The sequence below is a fragment of the Culex quinquefasciatus genome, chromosome 2 (assembly GCF_015732765.1).
Source record: "Culex quinquefasciatus strain JHB chromosome 2, VPISU_Cqui_1.0_pri_paternal, whole genome shotgun sequence".
In the NCBI taxonomy this organism is placed as follows: Eukaryota; Metazoa; Arthropoda; class Insecta; order Diptera; family Culicidae; genus Culex; species Culex quinquefasciatus.
The window spans coordinates 145,790,282-145,814,512 of NC_051862.1; the positions used below are offsets into that span (position 1 = coordinate 145,790,282).

The window sequence follows — 24,231 nt, forward strand, 5'->3', positions numbered from 1 at the left end:
TTTACACGGCGATCACGCACATTATCAAAACAAACGATTGGTAGTGTGTGCGAACTCCGTGTAAAAGGGATGTCACACTAAAACGTGACCCCGTTCGTTTGACAACAGTTGGTGTCAAACCATCGGGGTTTGAGTGTATATGGAAAAATTGAAAATAATCTAAATCCAATCAGCAACACATTTTTGGGTCCCTTTTAAGGTCCCAAACAACCTCCCAAAATTTGGGAGCGATTGGTTAAGCTCACGATTGGTGCAAAGCGAATTAAATTTGTATGGAAATTACCTGGGTGCTGAATAGTGGTTCGCAAAACGGCCTCAATTTTAAACTGTCAAAGTGGAACCAATTTACTTTTCGCCAAAAGTAGAGAGTATTGTTATCGATCATTTAAAATTGTTTTTTTTTTGTTTTTTACAAGAATGACAAATTTGTGGCTTTTGAAATCTTAAGAAAGTTGAAGGCGAGATCGTCACTTTTTGTGATTATGAAAGTTTATGGAGTCGATGCGGTTGTATCTTTCCAGAAGCTGTCTTAATTGTTTGATTCCGTTTGAAAACCTACTGGTTTTGTGAAAATCTTCTCTGTTTGTTGGATCAGCTTCGCTAGAATTAGCGATGTTTTTTCGCTGGACCAGGATGAGCTGCAGGATTCAAAAATTAACCAGGGAATTGATCTGCGATAACGCCGAATGACACTCTCACCGCAGTTCGCCGTCACCCGTAAAAAAGAACATCTTCTAACCGATCGAAACTTGAAAACACAGACAATTTTACAGCAAAAAAGTCAAAATCTAGACAAAATAAAACACATACAAATGATTATAAAACAGCATATTTACCAGTAAGAAAAAAGTCATGCTTGTGCTTGAACAGCCTCCTACTTTGTAGATGTAAACAAAGTGGGATCATTCGAAAATCACGTTACGCATTCTCTCTATTCACCACCCAGGAAATTACTATGGGAAAAATTGCATTTTCTATTTCTTTTAATTAACAAAACTCATGTTTCGCTATTTTTTGAAACTGACACCGTAGAAGTATAGCCCTGGAAGTCCTGAACCATTCTCCCGAAGACAGTATGGTCCTAAAATGTGTCACAAAAAATAAACAGAGTTTTCAAAAGAAGTGAATTGAAATAATCATTGAACCTTATATTTTCTGCCAACATTGCCAAAGGAACCATGAAAAACAAAACAAACATGATTGTTCTTATATTTTGATGAACCTTACGTAAAATCGTTATAAAGAAATGTTTAGAAGACATTATTTAGTTAAGTTTCACCACAATTGGGTCCTAAAATGAATCTTAGATTGCCGATATTATTGTTTACAGCGATAAAGCTTATTTTTCGGAGTACAATTACCCTTTGTACGACCACAAAGAGTTTAAAATGGATTTTTAAATCAATTTAAAAAAAAAACTTCGCGGTCCTTCTTGACAGGAAAGGTCCTACTTGACAGCTCGTTCCAAGGGGACCATAGTTGATCCATCGAAAAAAAACATTACTTAATCCACCCTCAGGTGGTTGTAGCCTTCTTCACGTTTAGAGGGTAATGCTATCCAAAATAGATACACAAGAGCGGACCTTTCAGTGTTCTATCAACTTGATTCATTATTCATACCATCAGATTGGGTAGTCAGATCTTCATAATTCAGGGTACTTATGTGCTTATAACTTTTGATAGGGTCGTCAGATCTTCAATCTTTTGAACTCGTTAGAAAGGTCTTTTGATCTAGTACAGAGTTCTTCAACGCTCAGACAGTCGCCAACAGATCGTCCGAGAGATTCGATGGGATGGGTTTTGGGGAGGTCTGGGACATGACAAAGTCAATTCCCGCAGCAGCCGAAATCCCCTCTCGACCGCCACCTACCCCTTTTGCCTCGCAAGATGGGTTTCAAGCCATCGACCTCCCGCCTACAAAGCGAAACGCGTGCCACTAGGCCACTGCTTTTGTTCTACAATGTATTTCTTATGGAGCGAACTGTAAAAAATTGCTCGACGGCGGGTACTCCATTAGCGAGATCGGATTTGGAAATTCGAATGGCGGCATTATTCACATAAGCGAATTCGCTTTTTAGACTGGTTGCAACGCGGCTCTACTTTGGTCTAGCTGTTTCATTTTTCAAATCGAACTGAAACAGACCACGCGCAACGCGGAGTTGCAGTTTTATTTTTCGAGCAGTATTTTGAAACCGGAATAAAACTGCTCGACGAGTTTGTTTCAAACGTGAGACGGTTTGGAACTGGAATAGAACTCAGTTTCAAAAAAAATCAGATATATAAAGATATCCACGTATTCTTACACACACGCTATGATGCTGTGTTGATAATCATACGCACACAATTAAAAGCATTTTTTTGAAACAACATTTAGATCAGCGCGTTGCGAGCACCGTGTTTTAGTTTCATTTCCGCCAGTTCTAAAAATTTAAAACTGCTCGTAATTTGAAACAATTATAAAACTTCGCGCTGCAGACAGTCTTAGTATCAAACCACCGGGGTTGCAATGTACAAATGTAGTACTAGATTGTTGCTCTGTATATTTAAGGTGTATTCACATTATACCGCATCCGCAGCCGCAGCCGCATCCGCACAAAATTTGACAGTACGGACGCGATTTCTCGAATGCATTTCATATGCAGCCATTCACACTGTTCCGCATCCGTATCCGAAGTACGGATCCGTATACGGATGCGGAACAGTGTGAATGGGAACATTTGAAATGCGTTGGAGGAATCGCTTCCGCACTGTGCGTCCGTACTGTCAAATTTTATACGGATGCGGCTGCGGCTGCGGATGCGGTATAATGTGAATACACCTTTATCGTGTTTATAAATAATTGGTAGCAAGTCGAGACACATTTTAGCGAGTACATGACCCTCACATTTACGTGGTAGCAGCTTTGACGTTTGCATCGGGCAACAATGCGAAGAAGTATAACCATTATGAGGTCTGGCAAAGAACAAAAATTGTAATTTTAAGATTAATAAAAATTACAATCTGCGAAATTTAGAAGAATATTTCGAAATATTTTTATATTTTGTAACAAGTATTTAAAAGGTATTTTTCGAAACTTCTCTCATACATTTTTATTTAAAATATTCCATGCTGACAAAATAATTTCAGGACGAGTCAGACCTTAGCTCAACGTCACTGATTCTTCGGCAGTCTTTTCAACTCGCGATCCACCATTATAATTTCGATCTGAAAATTTCGGTGATTTTACGGGTGAAAAAGGTAACGTTCCGGAATCTTTGGTGGTCCAGTGCCGCGCGGACAGTCTCAAGTGGCCATCGCTGTTCGTGTTCGGAGCTTTTCGCTGGGCTGGAATCGGTGGCGAAGTTTATAAAAATTCAGACGATTTTCGAACCAACATCTTAAAATGGCGCAGATGGCAATTGTAAACAATTGTTTTTGCGTGCTGAGATTTTTACTTGAGATTGGAACAGTATAATACAGAATATTGAATGTGAAGTGAAACAGTGGTTTTCTGAGAGGAATATTAGAGAAGGGCATTTAAAAATTTTGTAAACATTTTCCTTTGTTTTCAAAATTTTGTTTGCCCTTTTCAATTGCTAGAGTTGAAGTCTGAAAGAAAATAAATTTTTGCCTTTGGCCGGAATGACCTTATAAGAAAATACCAGAAGACAAACCATCCCAGTGAAAAAATAGTGGTTCCTCGCATTTGTGGGTGTTTCCGACACCGGAAGTGGCAGAGGAAGATTCCGTCGACACTGTGGGTTTGCGACGGCGACCCCCGAAAAACACTCCGCGGAACCGAGTTCCTCTTGGAGTCGCTTGGAACAGGTCCAAGGGAAGTGCGTATCTGTGGATTTGGAGTGTGTAGTTAGAAAAAAGTGACCACAATCTGGATTAAGTGCTGTGGCCAGAAACGAGGAAGCAGTTGGGAGTGAAATTTGAGCAAAATATTATTTATTCCATCCTTCCACAAAATGGTAGCAGCAGAAAATTGATGTCGTCGTCAAATTCGTTCTTCAGCACGGGTCCAGTCTAAAGGTAAGCCCCAAACCATGTACCAGGAACGGCCTTTGTCCCTTCCCCTGTGTGTGATTTTACGCAGAGGTCAACCTTATGACCAGAGTTACAGGAAAAAAATTGAATGTCCAAAAAGCGTCAAGAATTGGAATGTTGGCAAAATTTGTAGCTCCGATCCATTCAGCAGAAACCACTTGCTCAATATTTTGCCCCACGTCCACCTCCACCTCCAATCCTCCCCCGAACAGTGAATGCCACTCCCCCACGTCCTCCCCCTGCTGAACCACCTTAGCCCCATCGTCGCCCTCTATCTCTCTCTCATTCAGAGCTCGATGTTTGCTTGCTCTTCTCAGCCGTCGACGTCGAACGGGTCGGGTTTTGGTAAAGGTATGGCAGAGGCAATACAGGTCAACCAACAGTGCCAGGGGTGCCAGAATTCCGCGGATTGGGGAAACAGTTTGGGGTTTTGGTTTGCTTAAAATTAACTCAAAATCATTTGTTTTTTACCGGTTTGATGTCTTTTTTTAGATCTTCCAGCAAGATACTAGTCGTTTTAATATTGCAATTATGTAAACAATGTAAACAATATTTCTAGAGTACTTTTTCAAAAGGTCCTATGCGCCAAAAGTAAACAAACTGAGTTATACAATGCATGACGTTCTGCATATCCGAAACTACACTATCCTCAAACCCGATTTCTTCTAAGTATTTATTTTTTAAAATTATTAGCGAAATGCAAAATAACCTATGAGCATTCTCTTAAATTTTCATACAAAATAATTTACGTCGTTTTACCTCTTAGTGTCCTATGTGCATTCAGTAAAATGATGCACATACGACAATAACAAATCGACCTATGTACAATTTTAAATATATTTCAATCATTATGCACATACGCTAATATAATAACGACGTATGTACGCATTTTATTGAATAATTAGAAAGTAATGATAGATTTTTTTATATCCATATATCTTTTTAAAAATAATGTTTGCCTAGGTTCCGGTTAACGTGTAGACGTCAGCTGTAAGAGAGTATGAAATGTTTCAATGCCTGACACAGCAAAGAGAAGAGCAAAATTTAACCAATGAGCTCTCTCTCCCGAATCTGGCGGATACGACTCCCAGCATGACATACCAAAACAACTCATAAAACAGCATAAAATATGTTTTTGTTTTGGTTGATAGGATCCCGGACAGATCATTGTTGTGGACTGTCTGAGTTTTTAAAGAAAAGTGTCGGAGGGCGAAGGATTGCGGCAACAAAAAAATACGGTAAGTAGGGTGGAAAATTACCGTGATTCCCAAAGATGATTCCAGGACCATGGGATCGGCTCCGAAAGGCGTCCCTGTGCAAGAGGGCGAATATTTGTTTGGCCTTTCGGGTTGGGTTTGCCGGTACCGTGGCCATTATTTGGCTTTCCGGATGGGTTTTCTTGGTTCCGTGGCTATCTGGAAGGTGTCCCTGTCCAAAAGGGAGGATGCTTTTGGCCGCCCGGATAGATTTTGTCTGTTCCGTGGCCATCCGGATGGCCAAAAGCATCATCCCTCTTGCACAGAGAAGCCATCCGGATGGCCACGGAACCGACCAAAAAACATCCGGAAGGCCAGAAAACATCCCACCTTTTGGCCAGGGACGACTTAGGATGGCCACGGTACCGGTTAACACATTTCAGGAGGAAATGTTATGCTGTTAAATTTAATAAACCTTAACCTTAAACTACTTTTTCATCACCCGCAGCACTGCTTTACGGTACCTGGTCCCCGACAACGACCAACCAAGCGGCGGCGGACGTGGTACGGAGGACGCTTCTAGAAACCTTAAAAAAGAGCGCGCCATCCGCTTCGTGGTCATGGTCTGTCAGAGAACCTCAAGACGAACGTCGAGTACATTAAGATGGCCGGAACCCGGGCGGATCGGCTATCAACAACTTCGCCAACGGCAAACTCATAATTACGCACGCAGATGCAGGTCGTCTGGGCCGCTAGGGACAACGTGTCCGAGAATCCAAAAATGCACGAGCTGCTGAGACTAGTGTTTCTGAGGCCACCGGAGTGGGCGGAAACATAGAGGTTGCGGCGGTTAAGGGGTTACATACATGTAGAAAATCACAAAATGTCATATTACAGATTTTTTTTTGAATCCACTAAAAGATGATTAGGAATATTTTTTTCTGTGTATATTTCGGCAGTGATACAACCAAATGTCTTCAAATATGTTTTGAAAATAGATGAAAATGTGTATTTTAATGCCCTGATAACAGTTTTTTAATAAAATTAAGTGTGTGCTCACACCAACCTGTGACTTTTTTTTTTTATCGATTTACATGTATGTAACAAAGGCTCTGCAGAAGCGCTCCGATCACGACGTGTTGTTCCTGACTACGCAGGGTATCGTCCAGCTGGATCAGCGTCACCGTAACGGAATACGCGGTCGCATGGCGGCCGTGCACGATCTGTCAGTACTACGCCGTGGTTTTTCAGTTCCAGCATGGACACTACGACAAGTGCGTCGCGGCTTCGTCGTCGTGATGATCTTTTCTCACAGCCAGCCATAAACGACCTGGTTTTACGGAGGAATTGGCTGCTAATCTGAGCGAACTTACCTCGCTGAAGAATCGCTTGTGACTCTTCGCGCTCGACAGGTCCTAATAGCTGCTCATCAGCCAGCTTAAGAACTACGTCACAACCAGATAAAGTCCATCTGTCTGTCTAAGAGCACGAAAACCTGCAGTGGTTGATCTTTTCGGATGTTTCCATCTTGGATATTCCGCACGACTACCTTTCGACCTTTCTACGACTACTCGTTTCTACCTTTCTTATCGTGCAGTCTGCAATGCAATGCTGGATTACGTCCATTGGGCGTACTCGTCCTATGATTTGACCTGCCTGCAGCATCTGGAGCTGTCCGGCAAAGTCCCGCTGATGAACTGCCAACAGCACGTTACGAGTGTTTTTCTTCTGTGCCTCTGTTTTTGTGACCCGATGTTTTCCGTTTTCCAGACTCCTCCCAAACGGTATCAAGTCGGCAACCTAACCGACTCGTTCATGACCCTGGCAGTTTAGCGGCGTTCGATTCATACGAGCACTTTACCCAGTACTCGGATGAGATCCTGGACTTGCTCGGGGACATGACTTCGAGGCGCGCGATTCGGACCGCCGCATAAGCATCTCGATCAACGCAATTGATTCCAGTTTTGTGCGACTTGCGCTCTTCAAGTCCCAAGCTGACCTCACCCCTCGGCCAAGCAACAGCCGTAGAACCCGTTCGGAGATCCAACCCCTGAGATCGGAATAATTCTTTGGCGAAGAGCAAGGTTCTCAGGGCCGCTCCTGAATCAACATCTTGCATCATCCTTCGTTAGGCCGTAGGCGTCATCCATAAAGTACGTCACGCTCTAAGGGGGGGGGGGGTGGAGAGTTGTCGCAAGTGTGACAAGGGAGAGGAGGGGGTACGTGAGACTGTGACGTGATAATCGGACATGGTAATAATCCGTGACGTGGTAATCACTTTGGCATAAAAGTTGTGCGCATGCAGTGCTGCTGGGGGGCTATCGAAACACTTGTTTATAAGTGTTAAATAATATGTTTACACTACTTGGGCCAAAAACTTTCAAAAACGAAAGATTAAAAATGTATTATGTGCGCTCACAGCTCGATAGGCGGATAAGACAATTTACCATGTCAAATTATCCTATGCGCCAAAGTAAACAATATTGATTGTTTACATTGGCGCATTGGTTAATTTGGCATCGTAAATTATCCTACCCGCCACCCATCTGACAGAATGCTCATTGGTAAATAACGGCTTCTCTCTCCTCTCACGCGCTGGAGGCATTGAAATATTTCATGCTCTTCATCAGCTGATGCCTACACGTTGCGAGAGGGTTGGAAATATATTATTATTACAAAAAAATAGTTTTTGTTTAAATCGAGATTTAAATTTTATTTGATAAAGTTTTATGTGCAATGCCACATGAATATAGTCCAATGCCAATGTCTTATGTGCAAAAATTGTTCTATGAAACGTGTCCTATGTGCACTCACAGGTTGTATGAACCAAATTGCGTCAGAACTAAGCGTAATCTTGTCTTTTATATAATCCCGAGATGTACACTTGAAAAGCATTACTCTAGACCCATTTGGGCGTTTTCAGAATCGAAAAATACCCAAACGTGTTTGAATGGGATTTAAAAATGTGCACCAAAACTTTATCATCAAATTTCTCAGATTGAGGTTTTTGCACATAGGACCTTTTGAAAAAGTACTCTAGATTTATTCCCTGGGCTTTGTCATAATGAGTGTCATAGGTTTGATGCTTGTTTGGCAAAGAGTATGATTTGATTCGATGTGGAATTAAAATCGAAGTGTTCAGTATATTGCTGAAGCTTCCATTTTTACACATGGACACCACTTCATGCTGCGAGAACCCACTTTGGCGTAGTCTCAGGGCTTAATCGATGACCGGTAAGCTGTCATCGAGACAAGGAGGTTCTCTGATAGTGGAAATATCACATTTGTACAATAAACCGCTACATATGTGATTTTTCCCTATCTTAATGTGGGTGTCAGTTTAGGATGCGGGTTTAAAAAAATAGTGTTTGTATTTAGAATTTAGGATTTTAACTATAAATATCAACTTTTTATACTTTGCCTTTAGTTATTTAGGGACAAAATTAGTAACAGTGAATTTAGTAATTCTATCAGAATCGGTGATTTTCATTCAAGTAGCATAAAAACCATTCTGATTTGTCAAAATTTCCATAGAGTCTCGATCAATCAATAGTGAAATGATATCGGACTTAATTCGTTGATCTGTTGAACTAACGGTTGTCGGATTATGATTGTATCGACCATTGTTGCGAATCGAGGATCTACTGGAATTCTGACGAACAAATGGTCGTCTCTTTTTCAATTCACGACTTGTAAAATATCAACTGTTATTTTATTTTGCTTTTTTTTTTTTTTAAAGAAGCCAGACAGGTTTAAAAAGAAACGTTTTTTTTTGGTTAATAATTAAAATGTCGGGGATTTGAGATAAGAGTAGCTTTCGGATAGGTTGCTTTAAATCATGTATTCAATTCAAGTTAGGAAGTTATCCGCAAATGAATATTTGGACTTATATGAATAATAATAATGAATATGAATGTACTGTTTTTTTTTTGTCCAAAAATAATTCTTTTTCGCTTTCAAGATTATACAACATTCGTCCCTGCAAACGATCAAAATAATAAAAAAACATCATTATCTCGAATTGCATATTCTTTGAAATGCTAAAATTGTATAGATTTTTTTTTTGTTTTCTTTTTAATAATCGGATGTAACATCTCAAAAGGGCTGTATCTCGAAAAATATATCAGCGATTGTTTTTATTTTTTGCACAGAGGTGCGCTATGGTGTAAGGAATCGATAGACTCCAAAATCATGCAAGTGTAACTTGCTAAGGAAATGCATGCCCCACTTTCCCCTAATAATATTTTACTAAAAATTTGATCGTCTTTACGAAAAAAAAATTATTACCTAAATGATAAATAGTAAATTTACATAATATCACTACATTTTGTATTGACATTTTTTTAACAATTGTTTATCAGTTTTAAAGAATTTTTATGTATTTATTTTCCAATAAAATATGTTTTTGCAGCAATTCGTATTTTTTCCATACTAAAAATCCATATAGTACACTTGCCCCACCTGAACAAGATTTTTTAAATGCTATCAACAAAAATAACCAAAAGTTAAATCATACTTTATAATAGGTGCAAGTCATTGGAAGGGACACTACTGATCTAAAATATCATTTGGATAGAATGAGCCTTAAAGAAACCCTAAGCCTTATTTTGTACTTTCCAAATATGCTAAGAAAACGAAGGTTTTGAAAAAAAACTTCATTTAATCTTATGCCCCGTGGCGTTTACGTCGTTTTGGCGGTTATGTGGTAGTAGAATTAACTAATTGCATTGCTAGCAACAATTCCTCATTCTGGAAATAATCAAAATTGTTAAAATTACGGCCGTACGAGCGATTGTTCCTCTTGCCCCACATGGTCGTCTTGCCCCACCTTCCCCTATCCGTTCTCGAGTTATCGTGGCACCCGTAAATCAACTCTGTGTTTAGAGAAAAACGCTCACGAGTAAACAAGTAACTACATACCATTATGAGTAATATTCCATAAAATAAGTTCTATTCAATCAAGAATGAATTGCACTGGTCCTAGTTCTGGAAAAGGCTCTACTTCCAGTAAACGTAGATTGTGGATCACTGAATTTCAACGGTCTAGACGTTGAGACACGCATTCAAATATCTCTTGCCTCTTTAGTATTTTAGTCTCGTTTATGATTACATTTTCATAGTTATGAACTTTACTATAAATGAATGAATCTGAAATAAACATAAAATAAAATTCAAATTAACTTCAAAATTCGAACATGCATCTGAAAGGGTTTAAAAATGCAACAAAATGCAGGGAGAAGCATCCCAATTGATTAAACCTAAGGGAAGTAATTGGCATTGTAGTGAAAAAATAGCATAATTTTCAAACTAAAATAAAAAAGTGTTCCAGCCAGATATCAACTCGGTTCGACCTGCAACTTGTAAGGCACATCTGGGACTACCATCTGAGACGGAGAACGCTTCGGGTAAGGCAGTTTAACATAAAAAAAAGAAACTTTTACTTTTAGTGAATTTTTTGGTTGTAAATTTTTGCTCGAGTGATCTAAGTACATTTTCCGGTGATAATTTCATCATGTTCGTGTTCCTGAGACAATTTCATAATAAAAACATGCACAAATATGTTTATTTTCATCCGTTTTAACCCTTTAAAATATGAAAGGTAAAAAAATTAAGAAGCTGCTTTTTCTGGTGTCATCTAGTATCCTTTACTCTTCTGTGATATTAGTTTTAAGGAACCCCAAGTTACGATCTCACTAGGTTTTTTTGGCCAAATTTTCCCTAGTTTTTTACTATTTGCATTTAAAGAACCTTCTGTTACCAAGCGGTAAATGAAAAAGAAATAGTTGCAAGGAACACCATATCTCTGTGAACCAGACAATCGCACAAGATGTAAAATTGTTATTTCGGTAAATAAAATGAATTGAATTGAATTGAATCTAGTATCCTTGGAAACGAACCTGATTTTCAATTAATGTGAATCGAAGATATTTGTAACCTTCAAACATTGTGTCCCGATTTGCCCCACTTTCCGTTGATCTAGAGTGCTCATATTTTGGCAAGATGCTAGTTTTATATATACAAACAACCCCTGAAAATTTCAGGCAGGTTGGTGAGGTCGATGCGAGATGGGTATGCTTTGCTCGTGGACTCGCTCTTAAATCGTCTGTTACCAACTTGAATCATGAAATATCTTCATGAAACTTTCTGGAGTGATTGGATATCATCTTTTTAGTGGAATTAACAATTTTGCCGTAATATCCCTGGGCCTTGTAAAGTCAAGGGGCATGATTTGATCCTAGTGCATTAGTTAAAATTTGGGTAAACATTCTTTTTTATAAGCACTATGTACACCACTTCATGCTACGAGAACTCGCTTTGCCGCAGCCCAAGGGCTTAAGCGTTGACCGATAAGCTGTCTTCGTGAACTAAGTAGTTCTCCGATAGAGAAAATATCACAATTGCATAAGACACCGCTGCTTCTGAGACTTTTTCTCTATCACAATGTGGGATTTAGGTTGGGTCTTCAGGATAGTACAATTGATTTGTTGCTTAGCATTAGCATTTAAAATAAACCTGTATCCTTTCCAAATCTATTTGATGTTAAAGTTAGTTGCAATTGTTAAGTAAGAGTAATGCTGTCAATAAACTTTGATTGATGTAGAATACTAGGCATTCTTTTATGTCAAATTGTCCATAGAGTCTCGATCAATCAATAATGTAATGATATCGGACAAAATTCGTTGATTTGTTGAACTAACGGTTTTCGGATTATGGTTGTATTGACCATTGTTGCGAATCGAGGAACTACGGATCTTTTGACGTAAATTGCCATTTCTTTTTCAAATCGTGATTCTATCCTATTTGTATATCAGTTCATAATTTTTTATTGTTTTTGATAGAAGTAGTACTACAACAGTTAAAGGAATGTTTAGTTTTGAACATTAAGTTTAGAGGATTTTAGATTAAAGTTAAGATTTTTAATCCAAAGTAGTTAGCAAATGAATATTTGGACTTATATGAATAATTGAACATTTTGGACTTATGAATAACACACAACTGTGCATTTATTCTAGAGTCAGATCCATACAGCGTCAGTGTTTATTTGGTCGAAGTGTACTACAGTCGACTCTCTGGTTGTCAATATCCAAGGGACCGTCGAGGAAGAGAATCATCAGTTTACAGAACGATGCAAAATGAAGACTCGATTGAAAATATTTTTTTCTTGGTACCCAGCTATGGGAGAGAATCATGGCAACGTCCATCAAACAAAAACAAACTAATGTCAAACACCCTTCAAAGCTTCGTTTCGCCAAGAAAAATGTCTATGTAAGCCATGAGAAAGTGAAATTATTGACAACCGGAAGAGATTTTTAAAGCAAACAGAATCCAAGGGACCGTCGAGGAAGAGATCCTCCAAGCAAGGGAAAATATCGAGGAATGAAGATAATTGAAGCATGCAGATTGAAGGGACTGAAGAATTCATCGATAGATGGAGAATTATTGATATCGAGAAGATTGACAGCCAGAGAGTCGACTGTAATTCATTGGCAGATCTGATTCTAGTTGTCATGTACGACAAGACTACTGACGGACGTGACAGGACGAGGGCCCAGTTTAGAGGTTTCGCAACAACGATGTGCGGCTGGATTAGAGAGCCTATATGGAGAGGCGAAATGTCACTCTCAGGGTTCCAATCGAACTGTCAAATCGGGGTTCCAATCGAGCAACAAGATCACGCAAGAACAAGGTTGGAATCAATTTAAAATAATTTTGGCAAAAAAAACGAGACTTATACTGCCGTTCTACGCATAATTGTCCCATGTCATTTGTGGACGATTGTGACTTTTTAACATTTTTATGTTTAGTTTGTCGTGTACTTTAAGAAAAACACATAAAATCGGGTACTTTGTTCGGAAACTGATTGAAAACAACATCAAGTCTGTTTGTCCCATCGTTAAACTTCTACGCATAATTGTCCCACCAAGTATTTTCTTATACGGAATCATTAGTTTTATGTAGCATTATGCCGTGTTTACCTGTTGTTTAGCAAGAGGATCATAAATAAGAGTGATACACTGCTAACTGGGGCAATTAGGGACACATAGGGCGAATAGGAACCCACGGGACAATTATGCGTAGAAACACAGATATCGATCGAAAAATTTCAATCGTGTTTTTCTCAGTTGCACTTTTTCGAACATGGGACAATTATGCGTAGAACGGCAGTATAACAATCACAAGTATTGTAAAACTGTCGTTGATAATAATCTGGTAGTTTTTGTTATGTTTATGCTTTTTCGGTACAAGAAAAGTGCCAGCACCAAAGAAAAACTACAAGTTTTTCAACCTTATATTTGAATGACTTTGGGTGTTTGAAATTTCTCCGAGAACATTTCATTTCCCTATGTAGGTCCCTAGGCTGGATCACTCCCAAAAAAAAAAAAAAAAATAACAATTTTGCCGTAATATGAAATATTGAAATTTTATACATGTATGTAACCCCTTAAAAATAAAATAAAAACAAAAAAATATTTCAGAAGTCCAACTTTGTTAAGAACCGCTCATTTATTAAAGAATAAAAAAAAATCACAAAAACATAACGACAGTCATAAATAGCCGATTAAAATAGGTTGCATGAAAAAACTAATTTAGAGGTCGATTTATTTTTTAAACAAATGCTCATCATGACTAACACTTTTGCCCCTTCTGAAAGCAATCGTACAGAAAATTGTCAATTACCGAATGATTTTTTTTACTAGCCCCAGATTTGCCGGATTTCCGTTGATCTATAAAGTGTACAACATTCTTTAAACTCTGGCACCAATCCAGCAAAATCTGAGCCAGCTCTATACTACATAGATACATACATGAGAGTGATGATGATGATGATGTACAAAACACCAGCTCTGTGCAAGAAATGGCCGTCGCCGAGAGCGCAAACATTACTATTTTTTTCTGCAACATGCTACCGTGCACTTCGACCCCCGTTCGTGCTGTGAAGGGAGGGGGGCTGTTGGTTGGTCAGGGAGGGAATGCAAATGAAGCCTCTGTGTATCTGTTCTATGATGCACACTGTGTTGACCAGTGGTATGGTTGTGGCGTTCACCAGAGAGACTAGTGACACGCTGAGAGAGAGAGAGAGAGAGAGAGACAAATGTTGCTTGCCACGCATTTCAATTGAAAGTTTAGGCGTTTTAAAAACCAAATATTTACAAGAAAAAACTTTTCTTGCTTTTCCACAGACAATTAGACGGCCACATTTGCACACTGTAAAAGTTCCGGATTGCATGCCGCACAGGGGACAACACCCCCCTCGCCCCATCCGTCAGCGTTAACATCCAGCAGGAGTACATCTGTGATAGTGTTTCTGCAAAGCGAACGCAACAACTACTCTCTGGATGCTGAACTGAAGCTCCATCGTGTGCGGAGGTAAGCCGTGTTTACTTGCGGATTCTGATTGGGTACTCAAAGTTTCTTTGTTTCTTCCTACGATTAGGTGCCGGGGCTTGTTGCTCGATTCTTCGGAACAACCATACGAGATATTGGAGATCTTTGGCCTAAATGGTCTAAATGTCAGTATTGCTTTGATTTGTCCAGAAGCTTTTTGATGAATGATTGCTTGTTTTTCTTTGGTCCTAGGCTATAAAGTGTGCAGCTATGATGCAGAGTAGTACTACTAAGAGTCCTACCATCACGGTGTTCCGATTACGATCGGATCGTACGATGCTCGGCAGCTACATTCCGCTGGTGTTCCCCCCGGGCCGGGTTGCCGGCTGCGAGGAGGACAGATTGTTCAAAACGCATGCTACTACCACCAACACTACTACGATTACTACTGTAAACGGCACGGCTTCCGGCGCACGGGACACGGAAGTGGCCACCACGAACAAGTCTGACTACATCTACTTGACACAATCAACGGACAGCAGGGCGTTGCTGGTCACAAGATTTCCCCTGGATGACTTGGGCGCCTCCCGAGCGCTCGTTGGCCATATTACTGAGCTGATGCGAACCACTAATTCTGTGACTTTGAAATGTGATTTAAATGCTTACCTGAATAATGTTAGTATTAGTCGTAACCTAGCACTAGATCAATGTACTACTTTAAGCCGTAAAGTTCCGACGGTGGCGGCAGTCCGTGAGAATCGGTGTGGTGGTGGTGGTTCGTACATCAGGTTCGACGACCTGCTGGCCATGGTTGCCGGCGAGAAAGCCCTGCTGAAGCGTCGATCGGCTCTGGAATCTCAAGGACGAGTACTGCCACGTTTGCGGCTGTGCGGTGGCGGCGAAGACTCGATTAACAACGGTACGAGCGCTTGGGGAACGCCACCGACCTCGGCCAACAACACCAGCGCCTGGGGCATTCCAAACCAGCAACAGCAGCAACAGCAACCCCCGCAGGCCTGGGGTGGAACTGCTAGCAACAACAGCGCCAACAACAATAACAACAACAACAATCAACCGACATCGAGTCAATCTCAGCGACAGTCATCACAACAATCGCAGCAGGATCACAATGCCAACAAAGCGCCCCAACAGGGCAGCGGATCGGCACCAAACGGAGGAGGCACCTCGAACCCATGGAACCGCAATCCGACCCAGCAGCAGCAGCAACAACAGCAGCCACAACCGCCAGGACCGAATCCAAACCAGCAGCAACCACCGCAACAGCAGCAGCAGCCGCAACTTGTTATGGGCAACAATGGAAACGTAGCGACCAAGAGTCAACTGGAACAGCTGAGTCATCTGCGGGATGCGCTGTTCAGCCAGGACGGTTGGGGTTGCCAGAATGTTAACCAGGACACGAACTGGGAGGTGCCCGGATCGCCTGAGCCGCCAAAGCCGGAGCCTAGCAGTGCATCCGGAGGGGGGAACGGTGGTCCAAACCCGCCAGTGGTCACAGGGTGGAAGCCGTGCAACTTGAACAACGGCACCGAGCTGTGGGAAGCTAACTTGCGCAATGGGGGACAACCACCGCCACCGCAGGCTCCTGTGCAAAAGACTCCTTGGGGGCCGGCGAGTAACATTGGAGGAACCTGGGGTGAGGATGATGATTCTGGCGAGGCAAACGTTTGGAACGGAGCCGCCGGTGGAAATCCTCCGGCTGCAGCGCCACCAGCGTGGAATCAAAACAACCCGCCGATGTGGCCGCCGGGTGCTCCGGGTGCCGGTCCGAATCCTGCCGCCGTCAAGAAAGACAACGACTGGGCCGGAGTTGGCGTGATTGGTAACGCAGGTGCTGCGGCAGTTCCTCCGCCGGTTTCTGGCTGGGACTCGCGTGGCGCTCCGGTACCGCCCGTTAACGTTCCCCCGGGACCCATTGGACAGACCAATCCGATTGAGGCGATTCGCGAGATTCGCGGTGATCCTCGCGGTATATCCGGTCGACTCAATGGTAACGCGGGCATGTGGGATCAACAGAACGTTCCGAATCTGCCGACGGCCGCCAAACTTGCTCAAGGTTCGCTTCCCTCGGTCGGCGGTGGAGCCAACAGCCAATGGAACACGCCGGTTCCGAACAAGATGCCCGGCGGGTGGGACGATTCTCCTGCACCAATGAACAACCGACCCACGCTGGACGACGGTCCCAGTGGACTGTGGAACCAGGGACAACTGTCGCGACAAAACTCGAACGTATCCAGCTGGAAGGACATGTCGGCGGACAACGTGGTCCGCACTCCAATGCCACGAACTCCACTCGGAGGTGGTGCTAATCTTCCACTAGGACCGGCGGTATCACGTGGAGTACGACTCGGAGGCATGAATCCCGGCATGAAACCAGACAGCAGCATGTGGGGCCAGAACCAGGGTTTGCCGCCGATGAACGGCTCGTGGGACGATTGCGCTGGCGCCGGAGGCATCAACAACTGGGACGATAAGGGTCTCGGTGCTGCAGGCGGAAACGGTCCGTGGAATGACTTTGGTCAAAGCAACTTGTGGAAGCAGCAGGGTAAACCGTCGGTAGGCGGCTGGCCAGATCCGAGCGATTTGATGGGCGGCGGTTCTGGCAACGACTGGAACATGAACAAACCACCGAGCAAGATGAGCCCGGTGGAGATCATTCGCAGCAGCAAGCAGTACCGGATGCTGTGCGAAAACGGTTTCAAAAAGGAGGACGTCGAGCTTGTACTGCGCACGACCAACATGAACTTTGACGAGTCGCTGGAGATATTGCAACGCCACAACTCTGCCGGCGACTGGCGGGGACGTCCGGACGAACATCCGGGCAGTGCGTTCGAGGCGCCGTTTTCCAATCGATTCCAGGCCGGCCCTGGAGGAGGAATGCCATTTTCACAGGTAAGAATAGAGTTCATCGAATAAATGTTTACCTTAAAGCTAATGTCTTTCCAATCCCCCAGAACCAGAATCTGCTGAACAACCTTCCAGGTGTGGGTGGTCCCAATCCGAATTTGGCCGCCCTCAACAACCTCAAATATCTCTCACAAGGTGGCGCCGGAGGTCATTCCTCTTTCGGCTCACAACCCGGCGGCGGCGGACCGAACCCGTTGACAGCGGCAGCTAGTAGCCAGCAAAATCAACAAGCACAACAACCCTCAACGCAACACCTGCGCATGTTGGTGCAGCAGATCCAGATGGCCGTCCACGCGGGCTTCCTCAATCACCAGATATTAAACCAACCGCTGGCACCGCAGACGCTGCTCCTTCTGAACCAGTTGCTCACTAACATTAGAGTAAGTTTCCGGTTAGCGTCCGTCAGTGCAAGTTAAGACAACACTTTCCCATACTTTTCAGCAAATGCAGCACATCCAGAACAACCTCGCCCGGAGCGGTGGCGCCACCGGCGTCAGCACCGTTCAGCTGACGATGCAGATTAACAAACACAAATCTACCATCAGTCAGCTGCAGCAGCAGATCGCCGCCCAGCAGGCAATCTACGTTAAGCAGCAGCAGCAACAACAACAGCCCGGCGGTGGTCCTCACGGGCAGCCGCCTAACGTGGGTCTCGGCGGAGGAGCAGCCGACTTTCTGCGCCAGCAGGATCTGGTCTCGCTGCAGAACAATTTTGCCGACATGGGCATGGGCAAGGAGCCGGTCACGCCGACCGGTGGATTCCCTGCGGCTGGCGGCAACGTGGGTGGTGGACCGGGCGTCACTAGTCAACAGTCCCGGCTGAACCAGTGGAAGCTGCCATCGCTCGACAAGGACGGCGGCGGCGGTGCCAATGATCTCACCGATTTCTCTCGTGCACCGGGCACGACTGCCAAATCAACACTGTCCACGGCGAGCTCCAACATTGGCGCTCTAGGGCTGCAGGATGGGTGAGTTGGAAGCGTTTCTTAGATTTCTATTTTTTACCCCTCAAATGATGGGGTTTCGACATAAACTTTGAAAAATATTTGCAGCGGCCTAATGAAACATTCAACTGTATAATACCTATCAAAACGTGTTGAGCATTCAGCATTCTAGTTTCTAAATCAAGAAATAAAACATTTGATTTTTTTTAATATTCTTTGAGGTAAATGTATTTTCATAATTTCAATTTTAAAGTCATAACAAGCATCTTGATATCTTGGAACATATAGTCAAAATTTGTCCAGCTTAATCATAACGTCTACTGGCAAGAGGTAACGTTTTTTAACCAATCACTTTTAAGTGGGTACAACATAACAAGAAAAATGGAGTTCAAGGCCAATAAAAAAACCGGTTATTGTTAAGACTAAACTTTATTTTTAGAATTCTTTTGTCGATGATAAAAAATCGATCAGAAAAAATCGTTTTCAAGATGCTGATTTTTTTTTTATATTTTCACAGTGTTTTTATGGCTTTTGTGGGCAAAGAGAATGAACCTACTTAAAAATTTCACCCAATTAAAAAGAACGAAAATAAATTAAAAAATGGAAGAATAACTCTTCCTGAATTTGAACAATATTTTTTTCTTAGAAGTTGGTACTAAGATTGACGGGTATTTGCATGATCGCTGTAAACTATGTACAGTAGTTGTTCGGTAACTGGGCTGAGAACGTAGCCCAGTCACCGAATGGTGCTCGTTAACTGGACTGAACAAAAAATAACGAGGGGACCACCGATGCATAACATTTTCCAGATGAAATATAAAAATAAAAGTTACTCAAATTTATTTACAATGCTTACTTTTCATATTTTTCAATTGTAACTTGGAATTAAACAAAAGTTTGAATAAAGTTTTTTTTTATTTATTGAATATGATTTTTGCATCTATTAACCCCTCGATCATTTTGGTTTGTTTTGGTTTTTTGACGTTTGTCTGCTTTTTAAGAGGGCTACGGCCCACTTATCGAGCGCCCAGTTTAAAAGCAGCCCAGTTAAACAACGCCCATTTACCGAACAACTACTGTATTTTATGAAATCTTTCTCAACCAAATTTTGAATTTTAAATAAAAATGTTTTTTTTTTAACTTTTGACATCCATTTCCTGCTTTGAATTACATCATTCTCTGCCTGTGTGGATCAACGGACCGCGCACTCGATTTTAGCTCGGGAGGTTTCATTTGATCCGATTTGGCGTCCCATAGATCGCTATTGAATTATTCAAAGATCTGGGAACCCGGTCTTTGATTCCGGAACCCGGTCTCGAGATACAGCCATTTCAGTGCCGTTTTAAAGCATTTTTGGCAACTAATCTCAGTAATTTTGATCAAAGCTATGTCCGGAACAACCATGCGACTCCTTGTTGGATAGATTATGAAAAAAAAAACCTCTCCAATGAAACATAAACACTTAAGATCTGGCAACTCTGTCTCGAGATATGCCCACTTAAGTGATAGTTATGTACTTGCTTGAAGCCGGATCTCACTTGAATGTACAGTATGTAAAAAAAGTATTTACACCCCTTGAGCACTATGCACATTTTGTGATGAAACATGTAAAGAATTTAAAGTTTGACAGGAACCTAGTACTACGTTTTGTTCAGAAACTCATGCCAAACATTTTGCTACAAACAGCTCATGAAAAGATGATTTCTATAAAAAGTTATATAACAAATACTATTACGAAAATAAAAAAGGTGCAAAAAAAGTTTGTACACCTTTCGAAAAATTAACATAAATAACGTTATTTGTTGACAAATCACCATAAATCCAGTCTCCCAACTCCAAATAGGCATCCTTGACTGATTAAAAAAATGATTTGGATTGAATATAAAGTTTACTAACTACTTAGTATAAAAGTTTATATAACTCTGGAAATTCTATATAAAACTTATCTAAACTTAATTTTGCAAACTTTTAATTCAACTAAATGTCAATATATTACCATATAATTGCTAAATAAACATTTTGGAGTGGGTATAACACCGTTTTGGGGTATTTGTATCGATAGAATAGATTTTCGTTGGAATTTCGTACCAACCCGGAATTACGTCGTCGGAAAATCCGCCGGCATCGAACCGGTCCACAATTCTTAAGTCAACCTATGTGGCATCGGAAAGGGCATAAAATTTCCGATCTTTTGATACCCATACATCTAGGTTTTCTATAAAACCCACGTTTTTAAATACCTGGGCAAAAGTAAGTTTGATCCACGAGAACAAAAATTACGAAATTCCATACATTTTTGGCAGATTGCTCAAACAAAACCATAACAACGTTTTTACCTAGGTATTTAAAATCGTGGGTTTTATAGAAAACCTAGATGTATGGGTATCAAAAGATCGGAAATTTTATGCCCTTCCGATGCCACATAGGTTGACTTAAGAATTGTGGACCGGTTCGATGCCGGCGGATTTTCCGACGACGTAATTCCGGGTTGGTACGAAATTCCAACGAAAAATCTATTCTATCGATACAAATACCCCCAAAACGGTGTTATACCCACTCCAAAATGTTTATTTAGCAATTATATGGTAATATATTGACATTTAGTTGAATTAAAAGTTTGCAAAATTAAGTTTAGATAAGTTTTATATAGAATTTCCAGAGTTATATAAACTTTTATACTAAGTTGTTAGTAAACTTTATATTCAATCCAAATTATTTTATAAATCAGTCAAGGATGCCTATTTGAAGTTGGGAGACTGGATTTATGGTGATTTGTCAACAAATAACATTATTTATGTTAATTTTTCGAAAGGTGTACAAACTTTGTTTGCACCTTTTTTAGTTTCGTAATAGTATTTGTTATATAACTTTTTATAGAAATCATCTTTTCATGAGCTTTTTGTAGCAAAATGTCTGGCATGAGTTTCTGAACAAAACGTAGTACTAGGTTTCTGTCAACATTAAATTGTTTAGATGTTTCATCACAATATGTGCATAGTGCCCAAGGGGTGTAAATACTTTTTTTACATACTGTATGTAAACTATGTCCGGCCCATCGTTGGTTAGGTAATCGAAAGACCTTTCCAACGAGTTTAAAATATTGAAGATCTGACGACCGTGTCTCGAGTCATGACCACTTAAGTGATATTTCTGTACTTTTTTTTTATTCTGGATCTAACAAAATTGATGAAATTAGTTTCCAAACCCATAGGTGGATTAAGTTAGTTTTTATTAGGCGTTTGGTACGGTACGTCCACGCATCCTTCCTCCTCTGAAGATTCTGTGAAATGTGATCCGTTCATAGAATCATCTCTGCGGCTAATGCAACGCAGTAAAGCTCGTGGAAACTTCAAAATTTCAGCATTTTACATTTATTTTCAGATTGAAAAGCACTGTTATTTGATGTGGAAACATTCATTGTATTAAGTTTTTGAGAGTTTTGAGTTTGAGTTTTGAGAGCTCTCTTTAAATCTCATTTGAATTTGAATTTTTGAATCGATTTTGAAATTGATTTGCTAAACGTGAAGATCTGTGTCTAAAAGGTTCACACAAATCAGTAAAAAATCTTATATTTTCAACAGAACCTGGTCATCGGGTCGCTCTACTCTGGCGGATGGCTGGCCAGATCAACCGTCCGGTGCCGTTGGCGGCGGCGAGCCCGACAACAAAGACTGGGACCCATCGCAGGACAACGCAGCATTCTCCGATCTCGTGCCCGAGTTTGAACCCGGGAAGCCATGGAAGGTAAAGGTGATCGCGCGTCCCCCACCATTCGACCGCCAAGGTATCACCGATTTAAGTTGTTTCTCCTCTTGCGTTGCACAGGGAGCCCAGCTAAAGATCGATGAAGATCCGAGTATTACGCCCGGCAGTGTGGCGCGCAGTCCGCTGTCGATTGCGACCGCCAAGGAGGCGGATCTGTTTGGAGGTGGCGCTGGTAAGGTGTCCCCGTCGGATGCGATGGGACTGGGAGCGTCCGCCTGGGGCAAACCGGGCAAGAATGTGTGGCCGGACAGTATTACGTCGAGCGGTGCTGGTGGTGGTGGCGGCGGTGGTAGTGGTTCCGATCTCTGGGGAACTCCCATGGGAAAGCCCACACGCGGTCCGCCACCGGGGTTGGGTGCCAACAAAAATGCTAACGGTTGGGCCGGTGGTGCTGGTGGTGGCCCACAACGGTCCAATTCCGGTGGGAATTGGCCAGGTGGAAACGGGTGGGGATCGTCGTGGTTACTGTTGAAGAATTTGACCTCCCAGGTAATGCATTCGCTGTTGAGTCGAAATTCACATCAACTCACCAAACCAATTTCTCTCCCCAGATTGACGGCGCCACTTTGCGAACATTGTGCATGCAGCATGGGCCGCTGCAGAGTCTGCAGCTGTACCCGAACCACGGATTGGCCCTGTGCAAATATTCTTCCCGCGAGGAGGCCAGTAAAGCTCAACAGGCGCTCAACAACTGTCCCCTCGGCAGCACCAACATCGGGGCCGAATGCCCAAGCGAAGCGGACGCCCAAACCTATCTGCAGCAGTTGGGGGCACCGGCTGGCAGCAGTGGCAGCATACTCCCACCGAGCAGCAGCGGTCCGGTGACGAGTGTGGCGCAGTCCTGGCGTCAAGCGCCCAGAACTTCCGGTAACCAAACAGCGAAGTTCATCTCGATTTTCCCTTCGATTCTAAACGCGTTTCCGATTTTCCAACAGGTGCGGACACGTGGGGCTCCGGATGGCCACCGTCCAGTGGAGCTGGTGCAACCGGCGGAAGCGGAGGCGGCGGCGGCGGACTGTGGGCACCGCTCGAGGGAAACACCGCAGGCACTCCTTCCAATTTGAACTCATTTTTGCCAGAAAGCTTACTCGGTACCGATTTGAATTAGAAGAAATGAAAGTGTTTTGATAGTCTCGAACTTGCCCGCGCAGCAAGGCAGTGAACGTTCATTATTTTATTTTCTCTTTATTTTTTTTTTGCTACAAGGTTGTGTTTTAATCCATATTATACATTCAACAATATTTATTGTTTTGTTTATTTTTGATGAAATAAAATCAAACACGAAAAAAAAACAAAAACTCAATTGAATCGCATAACTCAACGGTGGTGTTTCCCCCCCAAAAAAAGCGCGTGCGCACTTATTTTCTCAGTCAATTTGTCATCGTTTGATCGAAACAATTAATCAGAAGCACGATCATCATCCCGAGGAGCAGAAACGGAGGCACGCCGAATAAAAAAATCACATGTTTCTTGGTCGAGAGGCAGAGATTTGCATCTAAGTTGTTGAAGTTGATCGGCCCGCGTCGACGACGCGCATTTTATACCACACACACACACACTCTGGAATCGCATCAGAACTTTTATAAGTAATTGAATGAACAGAACATAAATTTTAAAACACGCAAAACAGCAACACTGAAAACAGAGCATAAACATTTGAAGTGAATAAAAAAACAAGAATGAAACGAGACATAAAACTAGTATTAAAGATGAAAAAAAAAAACATAATAATAGCTGTCTAAGTCAGTTTTTTAGATTGTAAGGTAAGTAGCAGTAAAATACTACAGAGAGATATAGAAATGTGAGGTATATTAAGAAAAATTTAAACTATATTTATTAATTTTAATATACATCAAGGCAAACACATTAAATTTACTGTGTATGAAAAATATACATATATCTTGTTATTGAATTATTTTTGAAATTATTTAGATATCTGAATAAACAAGCATGAATAAGCAGCTAAATTGATTGGTTTTGATTCATTACACTCCTCCTTTTCTTGTTTCTCGTGGTCGATTTAATCCTCTGCCCTTGAGAAT

At 41.8% G+C, this 24,231-nt stretch overlaps 1 protein-coding gene across 4 annotated transcripts; it reads left to right on the forward strand.

Moving 5' to 3' along the window:
- The first annotated feature begins 3,128 nt into the window (after window positions 1–3,128).
- LOC6044604 (protein Gawky) lies at window positions 3,129–23,912 on the forward strand. 4 transcript variants are annotated; one of them, XM_038251570.1, is made up of 11 exons: window positions 3,129–3,237; window positions 3,580–4,017; window positions 14,411–14,597; window positions 14,665–14,740; window positions 14,808–17,465; window positions 17,528–17,860; window positions 17,922–18,448; window positions 22,006–22,174; window positions 22,250–22,678; window positions 22,741–23,056; window positions 23,125–23,912. In XM_038251570.1, exons 5-11 carry the CDS (start codon window positions 14,826–14,828, stop codon window positions 23,295–23,297), a joined length of 4,587 nt encoding a protein of 1,528 aa, XP_038107498.1. In that variant the 5' UTR covers window positions 3,129–3,237; window positions 3,580–4,017; window positions 14,411–14,597; window positions 14,665–14,740; window positions 14,808–14,825; the 3' UTR covers window positions 23,298–23,912. The 4 variants fall into 4 exon arrangements, with proteins under 4 accessions (XP_038107498.1, XP_038107501.1, XP_038107499.1 ...); XM_038251573.1 differs by having other exon boundaries at window positions 22,006–22,168; XM_038251571.1 differs by having other exon boundaries at window positions 3,135–3,237; window positions 3,635–4,017.
- The last annotated feature ends 319 nt before the right edge of the window (window positions 23,913–24,231 follow it).